The sequence below is a fragment of the Onychostoma macrolepis genome, chromosome 07 (genome assembly GCF_012432095.1).
Source record: "Onychostoma macrolepis isolate SWU-2019 chromosome 07, ASM1243209v1, whole genome shotgun sequence".
In the NCBI taxonomy this organism is placed as follows: Eukaryota; Metazoa; Chordata; class Actinopteri; order Cypriniformes; family Cyprinidae; genus Onychostoma; species Onychostoma macrolepis.
In genome coordinates, this window is record NC_081161.1 from 38,201,658 (window position 1) to 38,227,197 (window position 25,540).

The 25,540-nt window shown below is 37.1% G+C and overlaps 1 protein-coding gene across 3 annotated transcripts; it reads right to left on the bottom strand.

Annotated features, from left to right (window-relative positions):
* Positions 1–275: 275 nt before the first annotated feature.
* On the bottom strand, positions 276–25,281 carry rtn3 (reticulon 3). 3 transcript variants are annotated; one of them, XM_058781130.1, is made up of 9 exons: positions 24,973–25,281; positions 20,363–20,407; positions 14,538–17,471; positions 9,920–10,127; positions 5,277–5,415; positions 4,813–4,882; positions 4,612–4,658; positions 2,736–2,794; positions 276–2,554 (listed from the first exon to the last, which is right to left on the bottom strand). In XM_058781130.1, the coding sequence occupies exons 1-9, from the start codon at positions 25,064–25,066 to the stop codon at positions 2,506–2,508; spliced, it is 3,645 nt and encodes a 1,214-aa protein (XP_058637113.1). In that variant the 5' UTR covers positions 25,067–25,281; the 3' UTR covers positions 276–2,505. The 3 variants fall into 3 exon arrangements, with proteins under 3 accessions (XP_058637113.1, XP_058637114.1, XP_058637115.1); XM_058781131.1 differs by lacking the exon at positions 14,538–17,471 and having other exon boundaries at positions 24,973–25,256; XM_058781132.1 differs by lacking the exons at positions 14,538–17,471; positions 20,363–20,407 and having other exon boundaries at positions 24,973–25,254.
* Between the last annotated feature and the right edge of the window lie 259 nt (positions 25,282–25,540).

Below are 25,540 nucleotides of genomic sequence, written 5' to 3' on the forward strand. Positions count from 1 at the left end.
TCACTTCAGTCTTCTGTGTCACATGATCCTTCAGAAATCATTCTAATATCATTCTTCTGATTTGGTAATCAAATTATTGTCAGTGTTAAAAACAGCTGCTTAGTTGTTTTGTGTATTTTTAGTCACTTTTTATCTAGTTAATATACCCTTGCTGAATAAAAGTATTAATACGTTTTGTTTTAAATCTTATTCCTAAATTCTGAACAGTATTGAATAGCAATGACTAGTTTATGCAATTCATTAAAAAACAAAAAAACAACAACAAGCACTACAAATGCTTTTGGCATTTTTATTAAGTTCACTTTGACATCATTACAGGGACCACAAGTTTTCCTGTTTGCATCTTTTCCCCCCCAAAAGATCCCACATATTAACTTAATTCAAAACTAACAAACTGAATGTAGATGTTAGTCATCACATCTAGTCTTCAAGAATCAAAAGCAAAAAGAATGTGACCTCCGTCAACCCTTCTCAGAGAGAAACACAGGAAAGAAGAAACAGCAAACATGCTAAGATACTACAGGAATAAGTTAAAAAAAAAAAAAAACCAAATATTAAACTGAACCTCAGAAGAGAAGAGAGCAGATAATAAGACGAAGAACTTAAACAGAGAGGTTTGCATCTCTTAAAAAATTAGTTATAGTTATAATTTACCCTTAAACTCGAAGAAAACAATGTGGTAATGCAAATTGTCAGAGCTTGACCTGTTCTTCGAAAGCAACACTGCACATGTGATCTCGACTGTAGAACATGCTAGTTAAGCAACACAATGATAAGACACTTCCGTCTGAATCTGATCATGTGTGTAAACATGCATACAACACAAAAAGGGTGAGAGAGAAATCAAAGTATATTAGAAAGGGGCCAATAATCACAGAACAAACTTTTAAAATGTGATGGAACGTTTTAGAGTTAAAACTTCAATTTTCCAATTTGGACATGCTTCCAACTGCATCAGCTGGAATGTTAAGCGAACAATGCAATAAAACCATCAGGAGCTGACAGACTATGCAGTAAGAAAAGTAATATGAATGCAACTTGATATATGGTAGATAATTCATTTATCACGTCGTAACTGTGCACATAAATGCATTCGAGTAGTTTTTGCGCGGACTGACGCTGCTTTCAAACAGAGCGGCCCAACCTGAAGCTATTTTTACTATGCTACCCTTTCCCTTTAAGAAATAAACTCACCGTTGTAGTTGTATCCTAAAAGCCAACAGTCTTTACAGTGGGGTTTCGACTTTCAGTGTTACCACATGTGATTAGTAAGTGTAATTATCCAGCTTAAATAATAGTTCTTTGCAGCCTTTTTAAATATTTAAACTTCTTCAGTGCCCAAGGTGGTAAACAATGCCCCGAAATGCTGACAAAAAAAAAAAAAAAAAGAGTCTTACTTTTCTAAATGACATAAATGATGGGCACTGGCCCCGTTTCAACAAAAATCGATGACTTGTGGGGCCAACATCACATCAAGCAGAAAGTTATTGCCTTCCTCTCCTATATTCTGGTGCTCTGACGATCCTATACATAAAACTCAATCTTAAGGTTATTAATATTTATTGTTACGAAGCCAATGTCAGACAGGGGACTTAAAGCAGCCATCCTAATTGGGATATAATATAATAACTATTATCTGAAGAGTAATAATAATAATAACATTTACATGTGAACTCAACTCAGATGACTGAGTGCGAGAGAGGTGCGAAAGAGACAAATATAAGAGCTGTATATTTGTTTTTTTAAATATAAAAAGCAACACTAACTACTTCACAGCAAAGAGCCTGTTGTAATCGAACTATATATACATACACAAAATTAAAAATTGCGCCAATAACAGGGAGGAGAGTGAACTAGACCGAATTATCACTGCTGGTAGCGTCCCAATCCATCCTGACAGTTCAAAACGTGCAAGTCTAGAACGGTTCAGTGCATTTCAGATGAATACGTACACATTTTTCGAAGAACAAAGAGGGGGGGAAAGTATGTTTCATAAGGTTCTCTCTCTCTCTCTTTTTTTGTTTTGTTTATTTATTTATGAATTTTTTTGTCAGCATTTTTCAGTGAAATGATCTTTTTTTTTTTTTTTGAAAAGTACAGACATTTGCTTTTGAGTCAAACACCTGTCTTTATTCATTACTACAGCATCACCCAACCCAACACTCAAAACCAGGTCATAGGTTCAGTCTAGTTCACAAATCCTTCCGTGCACCGGCCTTCAAAACGGGCATCCAGTAGCATTACATCACTTCCTGTGTTGAAAAACACCAGCTCCTGGAGCCCCGAGCTTCTTTTCCTAATGCTCATTAATAAGCTGCAGAGTTAACATTGAATATCAAGAAGCTTTTTAGATTTTACATACTAGCTGGTTCAGTGCAGATGGTTTTGTTTTAAGGTGTGGGGTTAAACAGGGGAAGAGAGGGAAAGGGGTGGGGCTTAGTGTAAGGGGAGGCGGCTAAAGATAGAAGGATGGTAAACATGGTAACGAGGGATCGGAGAGGAGGATCATTCTGCTTTACAGCGCTTCATGGCTCCTGGGAGTTTCTCTTGTAGCCTGAAGGTGAGAGAGAAAAAAAAGAGAAAAGAAAAAGAAGACGACAAACGCCCATTAGGTGGCAATGTTAATACGTGAAATCAAGGTCTCAGTCATTTCCCAGACTCAGTTCTTTATAGATAAATAGCAGGCACAGACGGTATACATTTTTACTGTATTACTCTACTCAAAGCATACTCACTTGGCAATTGTAGTGTTGACTTGAGTGCGTGCAATGTCAATGTAACGGTCAATCTGGGTCTGTGGAAAGAGCAAAGAGAGCTTGCATCATAAGAAACTATGACTGTAATATCACTGTGAATATTTATAACAAAATCATAGCCATTTGAAGTTTAATAATCACATTAGGTTGTATTGCAATTTCTGTTTTTCTGTCCCCAAATTTAAGAATGTAATGAAACTTTTCTTATACCATTAAACATATATTTAATATATTACATTTGACAAAACTGAATTTAAAAACTTTAAATACCTGCAGGGACTCTGTAACTATACATAATATTTATTGAGGTCACTTTTGTGGATATGGATATGGATATGGATATATATATATATATATATATATATATATAGAGCTGGAAAACAGCCTGAATCATCATAAATTGTGTCAGATCAACATTAAACATTTTTGTTACTTAAAACAAAAACATTTAAAAACTTAAACATTTTATTTCAGCTAGTTGCTGAGAAAACATCTCTTTTTCCATTTACTTTAACTAAAAATGAGATCAAAATAAATAAAAACTATATGGGCGTATTTTTAAAACAAAAATGACAAAAGAACTTACTAAAATGAGAAAGAAAATGGATAAAATAAAAACTAATTCAAAAATAATCACAGTAAAGCTATAATAAGAGTTGTGGCTTTAATTTTCTCACTGTAAAGATATTAAAAACTGGGTTACTGCAGTTTTGAGGTCAGTGCATAGTGCTCTGCGCCATGGAAATTAAAGGGACAGTTCAGAGTTTTGTGGCACCATTATGGATGCATCATTATACATTACCAAATACATTTGGTAATGTATAATGATGCATTATGTACATCGTACATTAGTGCTGTATTGAATTTGTGAAAAGGGCGGAAGAGGAAAAACTGCATCAGGCACTCATTAACAATCCCTGTTATATAAGAATTTAAGACTTGACAAATGCTTTAAGTAAAGATTATGACAAGTCTTCAGTAAGGGCTTACATAAGACCCCTCTGGTGTAATAATCATACATGCTGATTACTGTTCGCTCTGAGTGGGCCGCCTGCTCTCTAACTGCATTTGAGCATGTGTCATCCATTACAAGATGCTTTCTTTAAAAAGCAACTCTTTATAAGCATTTTAAAATCTTGTACTTGCTATGAATGTAGCGAAACTATTTTATTTGTACAAGATTTCTCTGTGTTATTAAAGATCATGAGTAACAAGAGCAACCTGTAAAACTAGTTAACACAATACAGTTAATTGCTAATACATGGGAGGCACGTGAATACAACATATGCTTTTCTATCCCTCACCCTGATTAGGTAGAGTTAAATTAGTTACTATGGTAAATCTTTTAATATAATTGTTACATTACTGTTTAAACAGGTTAAGTAAGATTTAAAAAAAGCAGAGAAATTAATACTTTCAGCAAGGATACAATAAATTGATCAAAAATGACAGTAAAGACATGTTACAAGAGATTTTATAAAAAGAACATCAAGCATTGATATTAATAAGAATTTTTCTTAAACAGAATGATGCTGAAAATTATCTTTGCCATCACAGGAATAAACTACATTTTAAAATATATTCAAATTGAAAACAGTTCATTTAAATTATAACAATACTTCACATTATTACTGTTTCTACTGTATTTTTAATCAAATAAATGAAGCAAATGGCCAGCATATGAGATTTAAAAAAATAAAAAAAATATTTAAAAATCTTACCGACCCCATACTTGGAGAGTATTATTATTATTATTTTTTATTTATTTTTTTATTTTTTCTTATTTGGACCCCCCAATAAATGCTTTTTTGGAGCACATAATGCATAGTTTGCAACTGAAAGATCTAGATCTAACCTTGTTTTTCTCATAAATGGGCGGTACACTGAAGAGCAGGATGTCAGCTGGAAAAGAAAACACCCAGTATGAGATCATTACAATCATTCTTAAAAGCTATGTGGATTCTCTCTCAATTGGTCAGCCTTTAACTAAAATATGAAGCAATTTTTGTTCCCCTAAAATTTAAGTGTGATGCTAAAAGTGGCACATTTGGCCTACCGAGGATGAGGATAGTGATGCCATTGAAGACCGCTCCAACATATGTCAGCAGCCACATAACCACTGCCAGCTGAAATCAGAAGGTAATGTGGGTCAAAAGAGCAGAAAGCCAGAGAACACAATTATTTGAATGAATTCTGAAGTAAATAAAATAATAAAATATTTAATAAAGAAATAACTGCTCTTTGTTGCCTCTTGATAATTTTGGAGTCCTATAAACTTAAACTGTATTGAATATATATATCATATATATATATATATATTCAATACAGTTTAAGTTTATAGACTCAAAATTATCAAGAGGCAACAAAGAGCAGTTATTATATATATATATATTTTTTTTTTTTTTTTTTTTTTGTATGTACAGGAGAAAGTCATGCATGTTTTGAACAAGTAGGTAGATAAATTCTGAAAGAAATCTTTTTTTTTTGGTAAACTATCTCTTTATAATTGCTGGCACTGACCTTGAGGGAATCCACCAGATCCTCGACCAGAAAGAGGCGGCTCATCTTCTTGAGCACACGGTTGACGTGGGTGAGACAGGAATCCACGTGCTTGCGAAAGGTCTCGGGGGGCACGCTGACATCTTTCTCCATCAGAGCCCTGTCACAGGAACATGGGTCAACCCAATTAGCCCTGCCACTGAATAGCCACACACCTCTGAGCACCACTGCACCAACACAGAGCCTAACATTAAAAGTGCCAAATGGACTTATAAATGTTAAAGGTGAAGTGTAAGTGCATATATATATATATATATATATAAAAAACATACTTTCTCCTAAACCAGCTTAATATGCACAGACAATGAATTATATTAAAATGTATAACATAAATTAGATTTGAATTATAATAAATAATTATATTAATACCTGAAACTGAAGTGAAAAGTTTGTATTTATAAAATGTAGGCATTTGTTAAAGATTTAAATTGCACACAAAACAGTTTTTCTAGCTAGATTTTAAAGCTATAATTATATCTATACACTGTAAAAAATGATCATGATTTTAACAGTAAAAGACTGTAAAAATGCTACAGTAAAAACATTAACAGTAAGTTATCATACTATATATGGTGAAACTAATTACATTTAATTTTACAGTAAAATACTGTTAAAATGACAGTTTTTGGAAGTGATAAAGAAAGTCATTGTATAAATTACAGTGAAAAAAAAACAAATTGACTCTCCCAGAATTCCCTGCATGACACCTCATTTTATGTTTTTTTTTTGTTGTTGTTGAAATAGCAGTTTCTTAGGTTTTTTCTTATCAGTTGTGTAAATTAGGGATTTATCTTGCATCTAAAGTTGTTAAATTAATGTTCACTGCAATATTTCAGTATCTTGTGTGTCACCATGCTGGTGTTTAGTATATTTTGGGCCAGATTTACTAACAGCCTGTGCGCAAACCGTCTTTTGGCATTAAAATATTACTGTCAGGATTTACTGAAGATGCACTTTGATGAGTTAGCACTCAAAAGGTGTGGACAGTTATTTTTGCATCTGACCTTATTGAATATGAATGAATGAATGAGGTATTTATATAGTGCTTTATTGTGTATTGCTTAAGCTGTTCACATTTACATATTTTCTGTTGTCATACATAAAACAGATATCACGACCCATTAATAATACGTTAACCGGGAATCACTCATACTCCTTAAAAATCCTGGTTTATAAATCGCGACATCGTCTGATAAAAAGCAACATACATCTACACTAAAAAGCAGTGGTTTTGGCTATATTACCGTTTTGTCTTATTCAGCGCACTGCCTGCATCGGAGTAACAAACTGAGCATTTTAACAGACGAATTACATTCAAATTTAAAAGTTCAAACAGTCAGTAAGCGACAGGTGCTTGGAAACGCTGTTTTGTACTCATTTACTGACAAGTCTGCTGCGGTACAGCCAACTGAATGCGCTGCTTCTCTACCACTCAGTGCACAGAACAGACGCCGAGAGAGTCAGACCTCATGCTCGCGGGGCAGTACTGGCAACATCTTCCAACTGAATGAAAGCTAAGGTTTTTTCAAAAAAGTCGCTAGGTTTGTCAGTATGTACCTTTTATGGAAAAAAGCAGCTAAAAGGGTCTGAAATGGCAGGGGCGGTGGGTATTTGTGGCGGTCGATGTGGATATTGTACTGCATTGCTATACACCCAAAGCGCTTTACAATCATATGGGGTGTCTCTCCTCAACCACCACCAATGTGCAGCATCCACCTGGATGATAAAACAGCAGCCACAGTACAACGGCACCAGTGCGCTCACCACACACCAGCTACAGGTGGAGAGGAGAGAGAGTCATAGAGCCAATCAAGTGGATGGGGATTATTGGGAGGCCATGATTGACAAGGGCCAATGGCGGAATTTGGCCAGGACACCAGGGTTATACACCCCTACTCTTTATGAGAAGTGCCATGGGATTTTTAATGACCACAGAGAGTCAGGTCCTCGGTTTAACTTCTCATCCAAAAGACGCTTTTTTACAGTATAGTGTCCCTGTCACTATACTGGGGCGTTAGGACCCACACAGACCACAGGGTGAGCACCCCCTGCTGGTCTCATTAACACCTATTCCAACAGCAACCCAGTTTTCACAGGAGGTCTCCCATCCAGGTACTGACCAGGCTCAGCCCTGCTAAGCGTCAGAGGGCAACCAGTCTTGGGCTACAGGGTGATATGGCTTATATGCAAATATGCATTTGAAGGCGTTTCCCTTTCAGACGCAAAATTTATTTATTAAAGTGAATCACGCAACGCAATTTACTATCGTTTGCGCTTGTCAAATTACTGGTATTTGTGCCATTATTTAATGCCCAAAAAAGCATGTCTTAAACCAGGCGCTAATTTGCGTTGCTCTTGGTAGATTGCGCTAGTCATAATGGAAATGATCTGGTTGTGTCTGTGTTCTTTAATGTGCGCATTGTCAGTAAATCAATTTTGTATGTATAAGTGCATTGGCACTTATACATACAGTGCCCTCCACTAATATTGGCACCCTTGGTAAATATGAGCAAAGGCGGCTGTGAAAATAATTCTTTCATTAAAAAAAAAAATAATTCACAAAATTCCAACCTATCATTGAAGTAAAACAACTGAATGTGGGGGAAAAAAATCTCATTGTGAAATAAATGCTTTCTCTAGTTCATGTTGGCCACAATTATTGGCACCCAATTATTGCAACGTCCTTTTCCCTAGATAACAGCTCTGAGGTTTCTCCTATAATGCCTGATGAGGTTAGAGAACACCTGACAAGAGATCAGAGACCATTCCTTCATCCAGAATCACTCCAGACCCTTTAGATTCCCAGCTCCATGTTGGTGCTTCTTCTCTTCAGTTCACCCACTCATTTTCTACAGGGTTCAGGTCAGAGGACTGGAATGGCCAGCAGAAGCTTGGTTTTGTGCTCAGTGACCCATTTTTGTGTTGTTTTTGAGGTTTGTGTTTGAATTATTGTACGGTTGGAATATTCAAACATGGCCCATTATAAGATTTCTAACAGAGTCAGTCACTTATTGATTTTTTATCTGTTGGTATTCGATAGAATCCATGATGCTGTGTGTCTAAACAAGACGTCCAGGACCTCCAGCAGAAATATAGGCCCACAACATCAAAAATACAGCAGTATATTTCATTGTACACATGGGGTACTTTTTATCCCTGTGTTCACCAAACCCATCTTGAGTGTTTGCTGCTAAAAAGCTCATTTTTTAGTTTCATCTGACCATAGAAGCCAGTCCCATTTGAAGTTCCAGTCGTGTCTGATAACTGAATATGCTGGAGATTGTTTTTGGATGAGTGAGGAGAATTTTTCTTGAAACCCTCCCAAACAACATGTGGTGATGTAAGTGCTGTTTGACAATTTTTTTAAAGGTTTTCTAACCCCGAGACTCAACTATTTTCTGCAATTCTCCAGCTGTGGTCCTTGGAGAGTCTTTAGCCACTCAAACTCTCCTTCTCACATTAGGACGATATATAGACACACGTCCTCTTCCAGGCAGTTTCGTAACATTTTATGTTGATTGGAAATTCTTAATAATTGCCCTGATGGTGGAAATGGGAATTTTCACTGCGCTAGCTCTTTTCTTAAAGCCACTTCACTAATTTGTGAAGCTCAGTTATCTTTTGATGCACATCAGAAATTCTTTGGTTTTTCTCATTGTGATGGATGATTAAGGGAATTTGGGCTTTGTGTTCCTCATATTTATAATCCTGTGGAACAGTAAGTAATGGCTAGACAACTTCATGCTCCTAGTCACCCTGGTGTGCTAAAAATGTAAATATGAATGGTATATACTTCAGAGATATTTTACTCATAACAATTTCTAGGGGTGCCAATAATTGTGGCCAACATTCATTGGAGAAAAACATTATCTCATGAGATTTTCTTCCCACTTTCAATTTTTTTACTTCAATGATAGGTTAGAATTTTGAGTGAAAGATCAAAAGGATAAACAATGCAGATTTATTTTCACAGCCTCCAGCCATATTAGTGGAGGGCACTGTGTGTGTGTGTGTGTGTGTGTGTGTGTGTATATATATATATATATATATATATATATATATATATATATATATATATAAATAAATAGTATTTCCTCCTCAGCTTGTGATGAGCTTTGATTCATCATGTGACTTTCTCATCTCCACTTGTGTTTGGTGGTTATCAGTGTATCACAATGGTTCAAAACCGATATTAGTACTTTAATACGTTGTTATATTAACATTACATCAGTTAAATGAAATACATTTTTTACATTTTTTTATTGTGAGTTCAAGTTAAGTCTGTAAAACCTAAAATGTAGCTACCATATTTTTTACAGTAAAGTTCTGGCAACCACAGCTGTTGTTATTTTACTATAAATGTCACAGATTTCTTTTTTTTTTTTTACAGTGTACTCCAATTTGTTGTTAAAATATAAATATTTTCCTGACAGCTTTATTCACACATATATTAAATTATGAAGACAACAGGTTAAGTAAAAACACTGTCATAAGATCCCATCAGAAAATCCAAGAGGACAAAGCTATTTTCTCAAATATGTACATTACAGTGAGTTTATTGACAGGACACATAGACAGACAGGCTGAAAAGACAAAGCTCTTACTTGAAGGGATGTCCATCGCTGGACTTCTGCACAGCCTGGATGACAGATTTGTAGATGCGGAAAGAGATGGTGACACAGAGCAGGGCCAACAGCAGGTAGGAGACCACGCTGATCACGCTAAACGCTGCCAGAGAAAGCAGCAACAGCAGCGACACGCCAAACACCACACCTGACTTCTTAGGGTCCCGCCAGTGCACCAGGTCATTCACTGTATGACAGAGAGAGTAAGTGAAAACCGTGTGCGTGGCATGTTTCGATGAACGTTACATGATATAGAAATAATGACAAAATGAACGATATGAATTGTTGAACTGGTGCAAAACACTTTAAATCCAGAGCCTGCAGCTGTAAAAGGCAGCAACACATTATTTCAATGGGTTCTCTTTTTGTACCTGAACTGCAAAATCATTAGGTCTCTCAAATAATACACAGCTCATATTTTCCATATGGCTGCGGTTATGTAATGCAGTTTTTGAGTGGCTGGTGATGCGGCGTGAAAGGAACCTTTTAAAGAAGCCTTACATAAAAGGCATTCTCCATGTGGAGCGATGCCTTGAGGGGGTTCGGCTCTGTGTGTTTCCATTTCTCAGGAAATCATGGACACAAAGTGTTCCAAACATGACATTTCATAAGGAGGATGCACAATTTTGTATGCTACAAGAAAAGAATAATACACCCATATATATTTTCCTGGCCAAGACTCAGTGTTTTCAAAACACTGTCTTATTAGAGGAGGAATTCCAACTTGGGCATGTGCGGGGACGGGTCCTGTAACACAAGACCATACACGTGCAAGCACTGGCTGGTTGAAAACACAACCACGTCTTCCAGTGTTACTATGTTTGGTCTGTCAGCTTTAATACATCACCTCAAGAACAGATATGGCGTTCACACTCCAGGAGACTGTAAATGCATTCATGCATTCACTTCAAGCAATACATGGTCTGGTACAACTTTTCCACTCAAGTCAGAGAACTTTAAAACTCTGAAATGCACTGATCACTAAATATCCCATTTTTATTAAATATACTTTTCAACAGGGCATATAAAATTACATTTTTTCATGATTTTAATCAGCCAAGGTCAAGGTCACTAAGGTGGGAGAGGCCAAAATAAATAAGTAAATAAATATAATTAGGGTTAAAAAATTTGGGGTTGTATAATTTTTTATATTTCTTTCAAAAATATATATATATTTTTTTTAAAAGAAGACTCACCAAGGATGCATTTATTTGATGAGAAGTACAGTACAAACAGAAATATTGTGAAATATTATTACAATAAAAAAAGGTTTTCTATTTTCATATATTTTAAAAATGTCATTTATTACTGTGACGAGCTTTAAGCAGCTATTACTTCAATCTTCAGTGTCACATGATCGTTTAGAAATCATTCCCAAACATTTATTATCAAAAACAATTATTAATACCAAAAACATATGACGAAAATGTTCTGCTTAATATTTCAGTGGAAACTGATTTTTTTTTAATAAATAGAAAGTTCAAAAGAACAGCTTTTATTTGAAATAGAAATCACCTGTAACATTGTCATTGACTCATTACTGCCACTTTTGATCAATTTAATGCATCCTTTCTTCATGAAAGTATTCATTTCCTTTAAATAAAAATCTTATTGACCCCCAACTCGTTTGAACAGTAGTGTACCTACTAGTTCTCACAACAGAAAAAAATGCCTGCATGTCCTTCAAAAAATGTCATGGGACACCAAATCAACTATATAAACAGACGGGCATATTAAAAAAAAAAAAAAAAAAAAAAATAAAAAATAATGTTGGAACTCTAAATGAGCTCTGGTCAGTTGAATGCTATATTTTAAATGAGGAAGTGGGTAAAAAGTGAAAAACAAGAATAACTGTTCTTGAGAAACCCGTGGAAAAAAGATTGTTTACAACAACAATCAATGTGACATAACAGCACAATGGTGTGGGGCAAATTATTCAGAGCCTGAGAGAGCACCATTGTTTTTGTCCACTCTCACAGCTCGGGGGCTAAAAAGCTCAGTGCATGTGAGGGGTTTCCTTCTTACTCACTGCAGGGGTCTGATTCCCTCCCAGCATGCTTTGCTAGTGCCCACGGGGAGGCAGCCTAGGCTGAGAACAGTTATTCGTTATCATTCCCTCCCTCCCTCCCTCCCTTGCTGGCGTTAGTGGACCCAGATACAACAGCATGTCCCAGTGGCTGCTGAGCCGCAGTGGCCTCTTTTAGTTCTCACAGAGCTCGGCTCTTAAAGGTACATACACCAACTAATGCATTGGTGCGAAACCATGTAAGAGTCCACGTGTGTGTGAATCATTTAAGAGTCATGCATGAACCCATCCCACCCAAGTACAAGAATTTCAGCTAAAAATTCCAGTTTTTCCTTGTCACAGTGAGTGCTCATTTGTATGTTCAGAAACGAACAGCGTGAGCCAATTTTCATGCAATGAAACCCTAATGAGGTCAGTTATTTAAAGGCTATTGGCCATATTTATACACTATGGTCTGTTTCAGCGTGCTTAAAATGTTTGCACTTGCTTCCCATCCTTTTAAAGGCTCAAGTGAAATTAAACTACTACATTTTACAAGGCAGACCATTTGGAAAAATTCTAATGCCTAATGTGAATATTAATTTGTAGTTTCATATACATATAAATACATAATTGAGCACAGCGATTAGCCAAACCTACGCTAGAGTTCACACAATCACATGCTATTATCTACAGCTCTGACAAACCCAAGTGGAAACTCCCACACCCATTAAAACAAACTTTCACATCACTGGAAAAGCTCTCAGTCAGCTGTATTTAGGTGATTGACAGCTAAAATACCAAGTTGCAATCGTTGTCAAAAAAAAAAAAAAAAAAAAAAAAAAAATTCTCACCCACAGTAAACAACTCAAGAAGACTGAGACAAAGAATATGCTCTATATCCATTAAATAAGCCACTTACTCTGTTACAACTATATATGGAATCTGGCACAAGAAATTAATTACTGTCTATATGAATTGGTAACACTTTACAGTAAGGTTAAATTCATTAACATCAGTTACTTTTACAGCATTTGTTAAAGTTAAATTCTACAGATACTAATATAGTTAACATTTCAAATGCATATGATTGAACAAATGAACAACAAAAAATATATTTATAACAATATAGTATATTGTATGAGCCACCACTGCTCAGCTGATTTGATGGGTGGATGGATGGAATATAGTATATTAATAAATTATCATTAAACTGTATTAAATTCAGTAAAAACAAAAATCGTATATGATACCTGATGCATTAACTAATGTTAACAAATTTATAGTTATTGTAAAGTGCTAAGAAAATTAGTGTGTTAATTTTTTTTTTTTTGGTAGATACCAAAGTAACTATTCTTTTTTAATATGGAAACTGGTGCTTCATAATTATAAAATGATCTGTGAATAACTAATTGTGAAAAGCAAATTTATTCTCCATTAACTTTGATCATAACGGGATCCTTCAAAGGAATTCAAGTTTCAAACTTTAGCATTAGAGTAACTGAGGGAAATATTCTCAGCTTGCTTTGGATACGTAGAGTAAAAAAAACAAACAAAAAAAAACATATACATACATACACATACATTATATATATATACATACATACACATACATATATATATATAGGCTATTTATTTAATTGAAATGAATAATTGTGCTGATAATGAATAATCACAGTAATCATGTAACCTTAATAAAACCCTTATTATACATTATTAAGGAAGTGTCTGTTAAGAGCATAAGTGTAGACATCATAACATAGTCATTCATGGTAAATGAAGGCATGCAGAAAATGTACACGCTTTAGATAACGAGTCAGGCTTTGGATTGTTCTCTCTGCATGTGAAACAACTGAGTTTTACTGGGCAATGTGTGACAAGGGGTGTGATGGGGGTAATATCTATAAGACTTAATACTTAAAATCATATTTTGAGAATGCATTAGAATCTATTTATAATTAGCAAACAGCTAAAATAAAAAATTTTGTTAATCAAACCACTTTTGAAATATCATTGTTCTTATGGTAAAGGCCAAGCATTTCTCCATTTGAGTGGAAATTATTGCACAAAACTGATTATTCTGCATCATTTTCTCTCGTATCACACACAAAACAATAGCGTACTAACTGCCAAATGGAAGATAATGCTACTCCTGTTAAACAACACATTTATCCTGACTTCCTGAAGAAGGTTACACAAAAAGATGAAACTTGAGACAAGACATGAACTGTACAATCTAACTTCAACGGCTTTGTATGCAGCCATCCTGCAGGATTGTTTATACAGGTACTTATCACTTTTAATATTGTACCATCATGTTTTAAAGGTCATGAGACATGACTTAGGAAAAAATACAGCAGTACATTTAATAAAGATTGCCTCATAACAAATAAGACATTTAGAATCTCCATAAGGCTACTGTAATAGCTTGAGAGTGTTTAGTTATTGACATTTTCAGAAGCATTCTCATAGGTTAGAGTTGAGAAAATTAAAGTTGAGTTATAAAGTAAAAGAGGTAAGTAAGGTCTAGTGTCTGGGCATACTGTGTGTGCAGGGTTAGCAGGCTACTTGCCCAGAAGAAAGACATGTTACCTGTAAGATGGGTTAGTATTGCTGTCAAGACATGCTCTGCAAGGTGGTAGGCCTCTGCTACCCAAATGTCGATTGCCTCTACCTCTTTGGGAAGTAAGGCATCAGGCTGATACTTGTTTTGAAGAGTGTGAGAAGATGAGGTGACTGAGGCCTCAGGTCTAGGTGTAGGTGTAGGAAATGGAGCGTTATCAGGCTTTAGGACAGTCTTCATAGTGGGAATATCCTTGTCTTCGTCCTCTTGGCTGCTCCCGAGCTCTTTCAAAGCAGAAATTGTGAGGCGCTCCTGCTCCAAGTCCATGATCATAGCTGGAGAGGATTGAGTGGAAGCAGGAGCATCAGATTTGGGATTCTGGTCTATAGTTTTGTGTCCGGGACTGAGGACCTCAGGTTCCTCATCCTGCCGTGACTTAAGACACTCCCTCATGAACTCCACGAAGCTGTCAGTCGCTGCTGTTACTGAACATTCTGGTTCAAACGTCTCTGTATCACTTAGGGTCTCTGGAGAATCCGGTCTATCTAAAAGATCTTTGGTGGGCACAACTCGAGGTTCAGACTTGGTTATCACCGATCCCTCAGTAACCTCATTTGCCACAGGGCCAGAAATATCTTCACTGATTTTGCTAGACTGCTCATTGTGAAAAGAGGGAAATGGTGCAAGTGGGTTCTCTTGAACTGGTGGCTGTGGATCAACGGACTGGACTGGCAACTCCTCCTGTTCCTGCAAGACTGAAGACTTGATTTCTACTGATGACTTTTGATCTTCTGAATCAACACTTGGCATTTCGTTTTGAGGGACTACGGTCTCAATATCATCAGGAATATCAGATGAAGGGTCAGATAGGGAAGGCTCAGGCACAGATTCATAGTCTAGCCTGCATTCGTTGGGTGTCTCATTGAAATCATCAGGAATATGTTCAAAGGATTCCTGAACATTGGTATTTTGATTATCTTGAGGACAGCTTGACTTTGAAAGCTCTGTTTTCTCACTTTTACTTTCCTTAAAATATGATGAATTCAGCTGGTCTTTTAAAGCAAGCTCTTCACTGGCGTAATGATCCAGGTAAGTCTCTACATCACTGGGCTCATTTGAGGGGGAACTGATGTCAGGGGGAAGGTCAGAAAGTATTTCTGCAGTCTTGTCTAGGTCTTTATCAAGGGATGACTCTTTAAGGGGTTCAAAGGTCACTAAATTCTGAGGCATAAGCTCTTGAGAGTCCTCTGAATTCAGGCCTCCAGAGTCCGGAGAGGACTGGAGAAAAATGCCACTTTCATAATCATCTTCAATCACCTTGTGTTCAGGAGAGCGCTCAGCATCAGAGTCATTTTGATTTGTAGGAGATGAAATGCCATGGTCAGGTTTATGGTCATCATGTAGAGTTTCCACAGATACTTGTTCTGGAACCTCTGTGTCATGTTGCTCTGGTGACCTTTTGCCGTCACCTTGCAATATCTGACACTTTTCATCCTCCTCCTCCTCTTCTGCTTCCATCTCAAGTGGTTCCTCATCATCACTTAAAACTTGTTCCTCGGTTTCAATTACATTAATAATAGGTACCTGCATTGGCTGTTTTTCAGTGATTGGAACAGTCTCCTCTTCCTTGTGGGTTTTGGTGTCAAGGTCATTGTTTCCCACTGTTGGGATGCTCATGGTTTCCTCAATCACAGTATCATCTGACTCCCCAGAGCTGTCTACCTCTTGGATTTCAGCAGGCTCCAAGTTTCCCTTTGAAACACTGGAATGTTGTGTAGAACTAGGCTCCGTCTGTTGGGACACAGGGGGTGATGGAGACTCAAAATCTGCAGGAGGAGCAGGGGAGAAAGGAAGCTCTTGATTGTCAGGGAATATCTGATAGCCTTGAGTGCTCATATCAGCTTTCTCTTGTTTATCCCACATATAGGCTGTTGGTAAAAAGTTCAGGTCAAATTCAGAATCTTCCTCAACACTCTCTTGTTTTGATTGCTTGCTGTCATCATCCTTTGACTGAATGATGTCATCTGGCACTTTGATGGGACTGTCCATAAACTGATCAGGAACTCCTGCAAAAGATTCTGGAACTTCTGCTGTATCAACATTGTTTGGTTTCATCACTTTGGATGGGCTCTCTTGCACCATGGGAGAATCATTTCCCTCATCAAGATCAGGATCTTCAATGTTGAAATCTGGTGCTGGAGGTAAGTGAGCTCTCATCCAGTCAGCGGTGTCCTCAAAGTCACTTCCACGCCTTTCCTCTCCAAGCACTTCAAAGGGTGAATCTGGAGATTCCTTCTCATTTGACATGGTCCTTTTCTGAAAGGGCGATTCTGGAGATTCCTGCTCATTTGACATGGTCCTTTTCTGAAAGGGCGATTCCTGTTCAATGGACATGGTCCTTTTCTGAAAGGGCGATTCTGGAGATTCCTGTTCATTTGACATGGTCCTTTTCTGAAAGGGCGATTCTGGAGATTCCTGTTCATTTGACATGGTCCTTTTCTGAAAGGGTGATTCGGGAGATTCCTGCTCATTTGACATTTTCCTTTTCTGGAAAGGTAATTCTGAAGATTCCTGCTCATTTGATGTTGTCCTTTTCTGAAAGGACAAGCGGGAGGAAATTCCATGTGATTCAGTAGGGGACTTCTCATAGTGACGCTCTTTAAAATGTGGAAACCCCCCATCACTTCTATCAAAATCATTCTGCTTTGCAGCTAAAGCTTCTAGTGCTTTGATTCTCTCAGACACTGGTGATGTCTTTACAGGGGAGTCCTGCTTTTGAGAGCCAAAAGATGAATCAAAAAGCTCCCGTTTCTCTTTGAAGGTACGATCTATGTTGTCAGCAGGTGATCCTGAGGAGTCGATTCCATAAGCAACTGGCGAAAAGGAACTTGACTGAGAAGAAAAGCGAGGAGATGTGGCCAAATTTTCTGAAGGTTTGTCAGAGCCCAGTACCACTCTTTTGTCTGCATCCATCATGCAGCAGGAAAGAGGAGGAAAAGGAGGGTTGGAAATAAAGGTCAAGGCATACTTTACCTTAATTCCGATTTGCTAAAGCAGGGGAACATGCTGAAGCTCAGGTTTGTATAGGATTGTCTTAAACAAATCAAGAATTTAAATTTCAGAGCCAAAGATCCCAACAACTTTAGCAATCAGCAGCTACATTGGAACTTTATGGAGCATTCCCCAAGATGCTTAACTTGCTTGCATCCATTTAACTGAAGCTAAAGCGATCATGCACACACTGCATGGTCCCACATATTAATGGATGGAGTTTGATGTCTGCATGCCAGCTTGACAATGTGCTGATACCATTGAGGAATCTCAATGACACACAAAAGGATTCTTAATGGTTTTAATGTATTATTCCTGTAAGGGCAGATTTACACAACTGATGACATCCATAATCAAACAACACCCCCCAAAACAAACAATTAAAACAGACAAACAAAATGAAGTACTCAATACCCTCAAGAAAATTACTAAAAAAATCAATTTGTTAAACTATTAAAGCACTGTTATTTCGGATTCTACTAAAGGGCTGTCTAAACTATGCCTCAACTATCAAACCATCTCAAAAAAGAGAGATGATAAAGAAATCAAATTATGGTGTATATGACACAATGAGGCCATAATTATAAGAGCACAGGGAATACAGCAAAGTGAATGCTGGACACATGCTGAAAAAGGAAATTCTGACCACTTTACCATGCAACACAATGGCTGTGTTCGAAAGATGAACAATTCTGCCATCACAGGCACTATGTGGATGTAGGCAGGTAACAAGGCACATCTAAATACAATGTTTCCATCACATATGCTAAACAATAATTTTAAGTTTAATCATTTCTCTTGACTCTCCTGTAGGGTGATAAAACAAGTTCTGGAGAGACTACAGGTACCTCTGTAACAACACACCGTGACTACCACATTCTAACATCCTAATTATTTTGTCCCTTTACAAACCTGCCATTTCCTGGTTTTACTTTAAGATATAATCTTTGAATTTGCATGCAGTAGGCTACATTTCTGCTAGTTAAAAAACATGTGCACTGCAACTGGCAGAAACTAGTATTTTCTCCATTCTGTGATTATAGGGTGTACCCAGTAAGAGTAAAGCCTTCTGAAAATGGATTCAATTTATAGGTATATAAAATGGACAATATGTAATTTATTGTACTTTACATGTCAGTTTGCATGCTATTGCTCACCACTGTTTCAACTTGAAGACTTTTATCCCTACATCTCTTTAAGATTGTGGTATGGTTAAGTACTCATTGTGCAAACTAAGCAACGCTATTATGAGGAGTCGTTTAAATGGTATATCTTTATGAAAAAATATGCAAAATATTTCACATAATCAAGTATTTAAACTAATTTTAAATAGCAAATATTATCAACTGAAATTAAATTTTTCAAGATAATGACATTCCTAACATTGAAGGGATACCTATGATATCTGAAGACTTCAACACAGCGTGAGGAATTTACTCAAGATCCACTTTATGCTAACGCTTATATAAATTCTACAATGATAAAAATTCTGAAAGTAAACAGACATGAAACAAAAGAACAAACAAACACATACAAAAAGACTGAAATCTGAGGATTTCCTCTTACTCTGTGGTAAAAGACAACATGCAAAATGCATGGAAAAAGCAGGTGAAGAGTCAGCCGCAGCAGTCATGGGGACGTAACCCCAAGCAGCGTCCTGTTGCTAGATCCCTCCCCAGTGGCGCTCTACCTTCAGGACCAGTGCGGTGTTGGGGGTGTAGCTCCAAACACGACTTCTTGTGGGGGAGGGGGGACATCAAGGACATGAATCCTCAGGGACACCAACCTGATCCATTTTTAGGATTCTGCTCTCGCACAAAGTGAACTTGAACTTCTCTGCTATCTTAAAATAAGGTGGCAATCTTGGGATTAAAGCTGGACCCACAGTAACGCTGACCTAAATCATGTTTGCAGTGGGTATAGAGTGGAGTCGATTGAATTTCTAGCATCTGTGGGGACTTAGCTTTCCCATTTTTAATCTGTGAACCATGTCAGATGTGGGGTACCTATGAAATGACATGGGGTACTAATGGTAAATGGGAGGTGGCAGTCACAAATTATTGCCAGGAATGGCTACGTTCAACTTTTTAGCTCAGGAAACCATATATTACAGGGTATTGTTGGATTTACAGAGCCAAGTAGAGACCGTGTTAGATCAAATAAGGCATTAGAAGACAAGCCACAGAAATTTGGATGACCTCAGTTGAAGAGCATTCATGAAGTGAATCCAAGTTTGAGGATTTCAGGAATTGTTGAAAACAGGAGGGACTGTTATTATGGATTCCAACGTGCATGATTGCAAGGGGGTCACCATTAGAAACAGCAAGGGTCTTGTTACAAAACTGGTCAGGGAGGGTGGTTGGACTGCACAGTACATGGTCAAGTAGCGTGCAGGTGCGAGACTAACTAAGAACTTGATTGTTAATGTTTAGGTAAGAACTTAGTTATCAAGATCATACAGATTGAAGGAGAGGACATTCTGATGATATTCCACAGAAACTGGTTGGGTTCTAGCTTGAGAGATAAGGATCTAATTCTTTAGTAAAACAATCGGTAGCTTCTTTCTGTGTCCTCTGCTTCATTTCCTACTCCTAAAAGGAAAAACTCCAAAAAATGGTCTTACTGTGAACATCTAGTCTGGTATACAGGAGGAGAGGGTCACTGGCGAGAGGGATGGAGAGCGTCATAGCAGCAGCCCAGCGGGATATAGCATACTTAATAGAACAGAGATGATAGAGGAGCATGGAGAGAAAGATAAAAGGTAGAGAAGCAGGCGAGCATCATAAGAGAACTATACACTTGCCTTGAGGAGACTGAATGAGAGATACAGGCGAAGAAAAAAAGGAATCTGAAAAAATAAAATAGGACAGAAGAATGAGAAGAAAAGTCTCAGTATCCTTCTTATACTCTACATTTGAAAGGGGAAAATGTTAGTGAAATGCCCAGCGAAGCACCTTTTACATCTCAAGAATCTAGAAAAGAAAAAAAAAAAAAAAAAGAGCTGACAGCAAATAACTAAGCGATTTACTTGACAAGGAATAGAGAGAGAGAGAGAGAAAAAAGTCATCATTTACTCAGTCTCATATCGTTCTAAACCTGAGCAATTTTCTTCTGTGGACTACAAAAATGTTTGACGTCCAAACCACATTTTATCTTGTTGACTTTTAATGTGCAGAAAAAAAAAGACCTTTCGTGTGATACAGATTTGTAATAACATAAGGGTGAGCAAATAATTACAGAATTGTACTTTTTGGTAACCTTTCCCTTTAATCTACTATTCAAGTAAGTTAGCTACATATCAATGAGATAATCAACAATTACTGATGGTGTGAGATGCACTCATCTTTGTAAAGCTATTCCAAAAAGCATAAAGTCTTTTATGCATGCAGCTTATACAACTTAAAAGACTTCACAGAATACTGTACTGTGCTAAAATTCATTTGTAACACTAGTGAAGGCAAAAAAAAAAAAAAAAAAAAAAAAGGTGTATGGAAGTTTTTCCTAAAAAATGCTGAATTAAATGGTTCAAATGTTAAAAAATACATAAATTAAAAAAATAAATCAAATCATCAAAATGGCCACAGATTGTATTGAATTGACAAGGCTCATAGCAGGACAACTTTATTGTATGATCATTTAATTATAGTTTTAATTATGACTGGGCTTTAATTAATTGTTAAAGAAAAACATATCAAATTATATTTCATTTTATTTTTGTTATTATAGTTGATTACAACAAATGAAGAAATGAAACTGCATTTGATTTATCGTTTGAGCATACATTTTTAGAATTTGATTTAATATTTGACAGTTTGAACATTTGATTCACCATTTCAAGTTGAGGAAAAAACTTCCATAAAGCTGATTAAAAAAACAAACAAAAAACCCCAAAACAAAACAACGTGACCAGTCGCAGTACCTAAAATAAACACTTTTGCTTATACATTAATAAAAATTGTAACATGATCCTATTTTCATGTGTATTATACACAACATAAACTACCTATTAAAGCACTTTTTTTCTGTACAAATAGAACTAATCATATACACAGCATTCCTTTATGATTCAGCCACATAGTGTACAATACTTACTCATAATAGTCAAATGGTGGAACTTTCTCATGGAATTTTCAATTATCCCTCCCATACTTTCTGACATGTAACCCTGCAAAGCACCCACATGTTGCACCACTGTGTTATGCAACCTGTTAAGGGAAGCCATTTTCAGCCACACTTCAAAAATTAATGTGATTTGGAAGCAAACAATATTTGCATTCATCCAGAAGCCACTTACAACAGTTGGGTCAATCATCAGGCTGTAGAGGCAACACTAGGTCACCAGAATTGGATTAATGTACTCTGGAATCTCAACAAGAACAGGGAGTGCCAACAGCGAGAGTGGTGAGAAAGTTAAAAAGAACAGGTTGATCGAGTAACGCAACAGTCTTAAACGGGGCAAGCTCTACTGGTCACAAATAAGGAGTGTACCCCTGCTTCACGGCATTCCTTGCCCAAACCACACCCAAACGATTTTTAAAAAGCAACACACCTTGCGCCATTGATGTGGACACCAAAACCCTGACAAATCCACACACCCTCTGTCATCTTGATTGAAGTTTTTCCCACTTATGAGTCAGCCATATAGAATCTGCTTCACTTTTTGTGACAGCAGTAACCACGTGGTGAAATTATGGCATCACAATCTGATATCCTACCAAGGTCGGTTGGTCATGTTTTAGCCAGCAAACATTTAATAAGGAAATAAGGTGCAGTAATCCAACATCCAAGGATCTGATAGACAGATAGCATTTATTGCAAGGGCAGAGGTTAAATGCACCAAGATGGCTTGGGTTACAGGGCAATGCTTAAAGTGGGACTGGATTGGCCTCTGACACTGGAAAAGACTGTGTGGCATCTCTGTCACGCCAGCAATATCAGCTCTATTCCTGAGGGAACTTAATGATGACACCGAAATCTTTAAGAGTGCTGCCTCAGCCAGCTGTATTGACCTTAGGGATCGTGCCCAGACAGAAGGGAGAGGCCGAGAGAGACAGTTTTCTGACAAAGCAAAAGACAGTATTGATATAGCGAAGATGAATTTGATTTGATTATGATCTCTTGGTCTCATATAGCATGACATTTGAAACAGATTGTTCTGGGTTGAATACAAGTTAAGGTCTACCAAAAACATCTAAGGGTGGCTGACAAAATACTTTTGGAATGTTGACAGGAACTATGTTAGTTAGCAAAATGCAAATGCATAGAAAGAGGATTACAGCTGCATGCATAACTCTCTCTCTATAATTGATATGCATGTAGCTAAAATTACAATAATTTATAATTAAGTTGCATTCATTTAAATACACATGAAAGACTACTTAACATCTCATTCAAAATGAACCAGGAAGGACAAAAAAAATAAAAAAAAGAAGAAGTGACTAACCATAACACATGAAATATACTATTTCACTTGTGTGCATTTAAATGTTTACCTAAAATCTATTTTAAAAAAATAAAAATTTAGTAAGTTATGAATCCACTTCCCATAGTCATAATTCTCACAAGAATCATCGACTTGCAAACAAATGCACTTGCAAAAGAGGCCTATGAAGCAACCACTCCGTGCTTGCGCCATAGATTTCCAAATTAAAGAACATAATTGTCAGTTCACAGCTACAAATTCTACCGATTGAGCTTAACCTGAATTTAACCCAGAATATTGGATTAAAACAACATTTGGCTAGGTATGGCATCATTTAATACCTTATATTTACATACAGGCTTTTAGTATGTGTAACGTGACAATGGCACCCAGACAGGCATCTCAGATTGTGTCTTGAAGGGCCATTGCAGCTAAATTTAACCATCCAGTCCAATATGTCACCTTCACATATGGTGTCTGTGATAGTAAGCCTGTAGGCCAGTCATCATGTCTACATCCTTGCAGCAATATTCGGATTCTGATACCTAACTGAAGTCAATGTGCCTAAGCTCAAGAGTCAAAAAAGCATTTGAAGGCATAAAACGATTTGAAAGAGTGCTGAAAATTGACGTCATGAGTCTTAACGTCATGTTCTAATTCTATTAGATTCCCAGAAGCCTTAATGAAGCCAAACCAAGGAGGCCAGAAGCGCTCCATATATTGCTGACGACCTAAAAAGCACTGAACCAACATCCCAAGTCAACAAAAACCATGCTGCATTGTTCTCACAACGGAAAAATATACAGGAACTGAACAAAGGGCAGCACATCATTTCAACAGAAGGACATAATAACGTGTAAATATGGGCCAACTTAACTGCATTTATTAGGGCAAGGGGTTTGTTTACCATTTCTTACATATATACATTATGTATGCATATATATATATACGTGTGTGTATATGTGCGTGTACACTGCAAGCAACGGGACAAGCGAGAACAATTTATTAACAAATCAATCCTTGCATGTACTTGGACTTTGCAGTAGAGAAGGTCATCCTGACTCATTCCCGCGAATCGATTCTTTCATTCTGTCCATTTTAAAGAATCTAGAAAATTCTTTTACGCCATAACATAATTACGTCACCCTGACTGGGCATATTTAAACGTCCCAATACAGTAATACGCAATCTTTTTAATTAATAAACCAGTTTATTTTAATTTCATATGTCCCAATTCAGTATGCTACTGCCAGGATTCAGTTCATAAAAACAAACTATTTTAGAGCACAACTTTTATGATGTACTACTAATAGAATTAATTAAAATCTAATGTAAACATTTCCTAACGGGTCTTGGTTCAAACTGAAAACAGCTAGCACCGACTCAAAAGAACGATTTATAATCGGTTCTTATTCTAGCTTGTCACGTCGTTAGCACTGTAGATGGGGTGTGTAAGTAGGTTCTTCCTTCGTTTACACTGTCTTCCAGTTTCGGATGCATCTGCAGTGCAGATCATCTGCTGAGCCGCAACATGTGCCCATTTCAGCATGGGTTCAAAGAGGGTATTATGTGTCCCCATATTTCGCCGTGGCCTTTTCCTAAAAATAAACGTCAGGTCAAAGCTGTGGATGAGAACACATTCATTCCGAGTCCAACATCCGCCATGCCATTTCTGCCTGTAAAGTGTAACGCCGAAAACCCTCCTACTATGCCCAAAACAAGGCGATATGGAAAGTGTACGTGAGAAATAAACAGTGCAAGACTATTACATAACGCCAGAGAGCCACAGTACGTTACTGGCATCAAGGCATTTTAAACTTGTGTATTCATTCAAATCGATCTGATTTACACTCTATGATCTGGTATTGTCCTAAAACGCACTATTCCGTGCGACCTGCCAAATGCACTTCCATTTGGAACGTCAGTAAAATTCGCTTCTAAACTTCAGAACAAATAGAACACACTGTTGTATGACGTTCACGTTCTCTTACCGGAAAACTTGGAGTCTTTGGACGATGCAGAATGCCCATCGTTTAGGCCTTGCGACGACGAAATCTGAGAAGATTGGGTCATTGGATCTGCCATGTTTGTCGTGTTGTTCTACAGGATCTGTAGTTCAGAAGTGTCGTTTGAGGTTTGGCTGCTGATTGATACTCTGAACGTTCCCGATTCACCGAGTATTTCCTAATACAGCAGCGGCGTCGCCGAGCCTTCACAAGCACATTAGGGTGAACCTGCCTGAATGTTGCAGTGGATGGGGGCGGTGGAAGACAAATAGGGCGGGTACACGAGAGAGAGAGAGAGAGAGAAAGAGAGAAAGAGTATTAGGGTGAGAGGTCGGTTTTTTTTTTTTGTTTAAAGGGGTACGCCACAAAACTATTTTGATTCGATAATGTGCCACAAAAAATATTTTTCCTTCACGTGTCCCATAAATATTAGAGATAGACCCCTGACTTTTCTCATACAGACAGCATCGCGTGTTGTAAACAAATGCTTTCTGTATTAAAATGACCATCTAAACTATTACCTGTAAGTGTTTTGTTATATATTTCCAGTCGT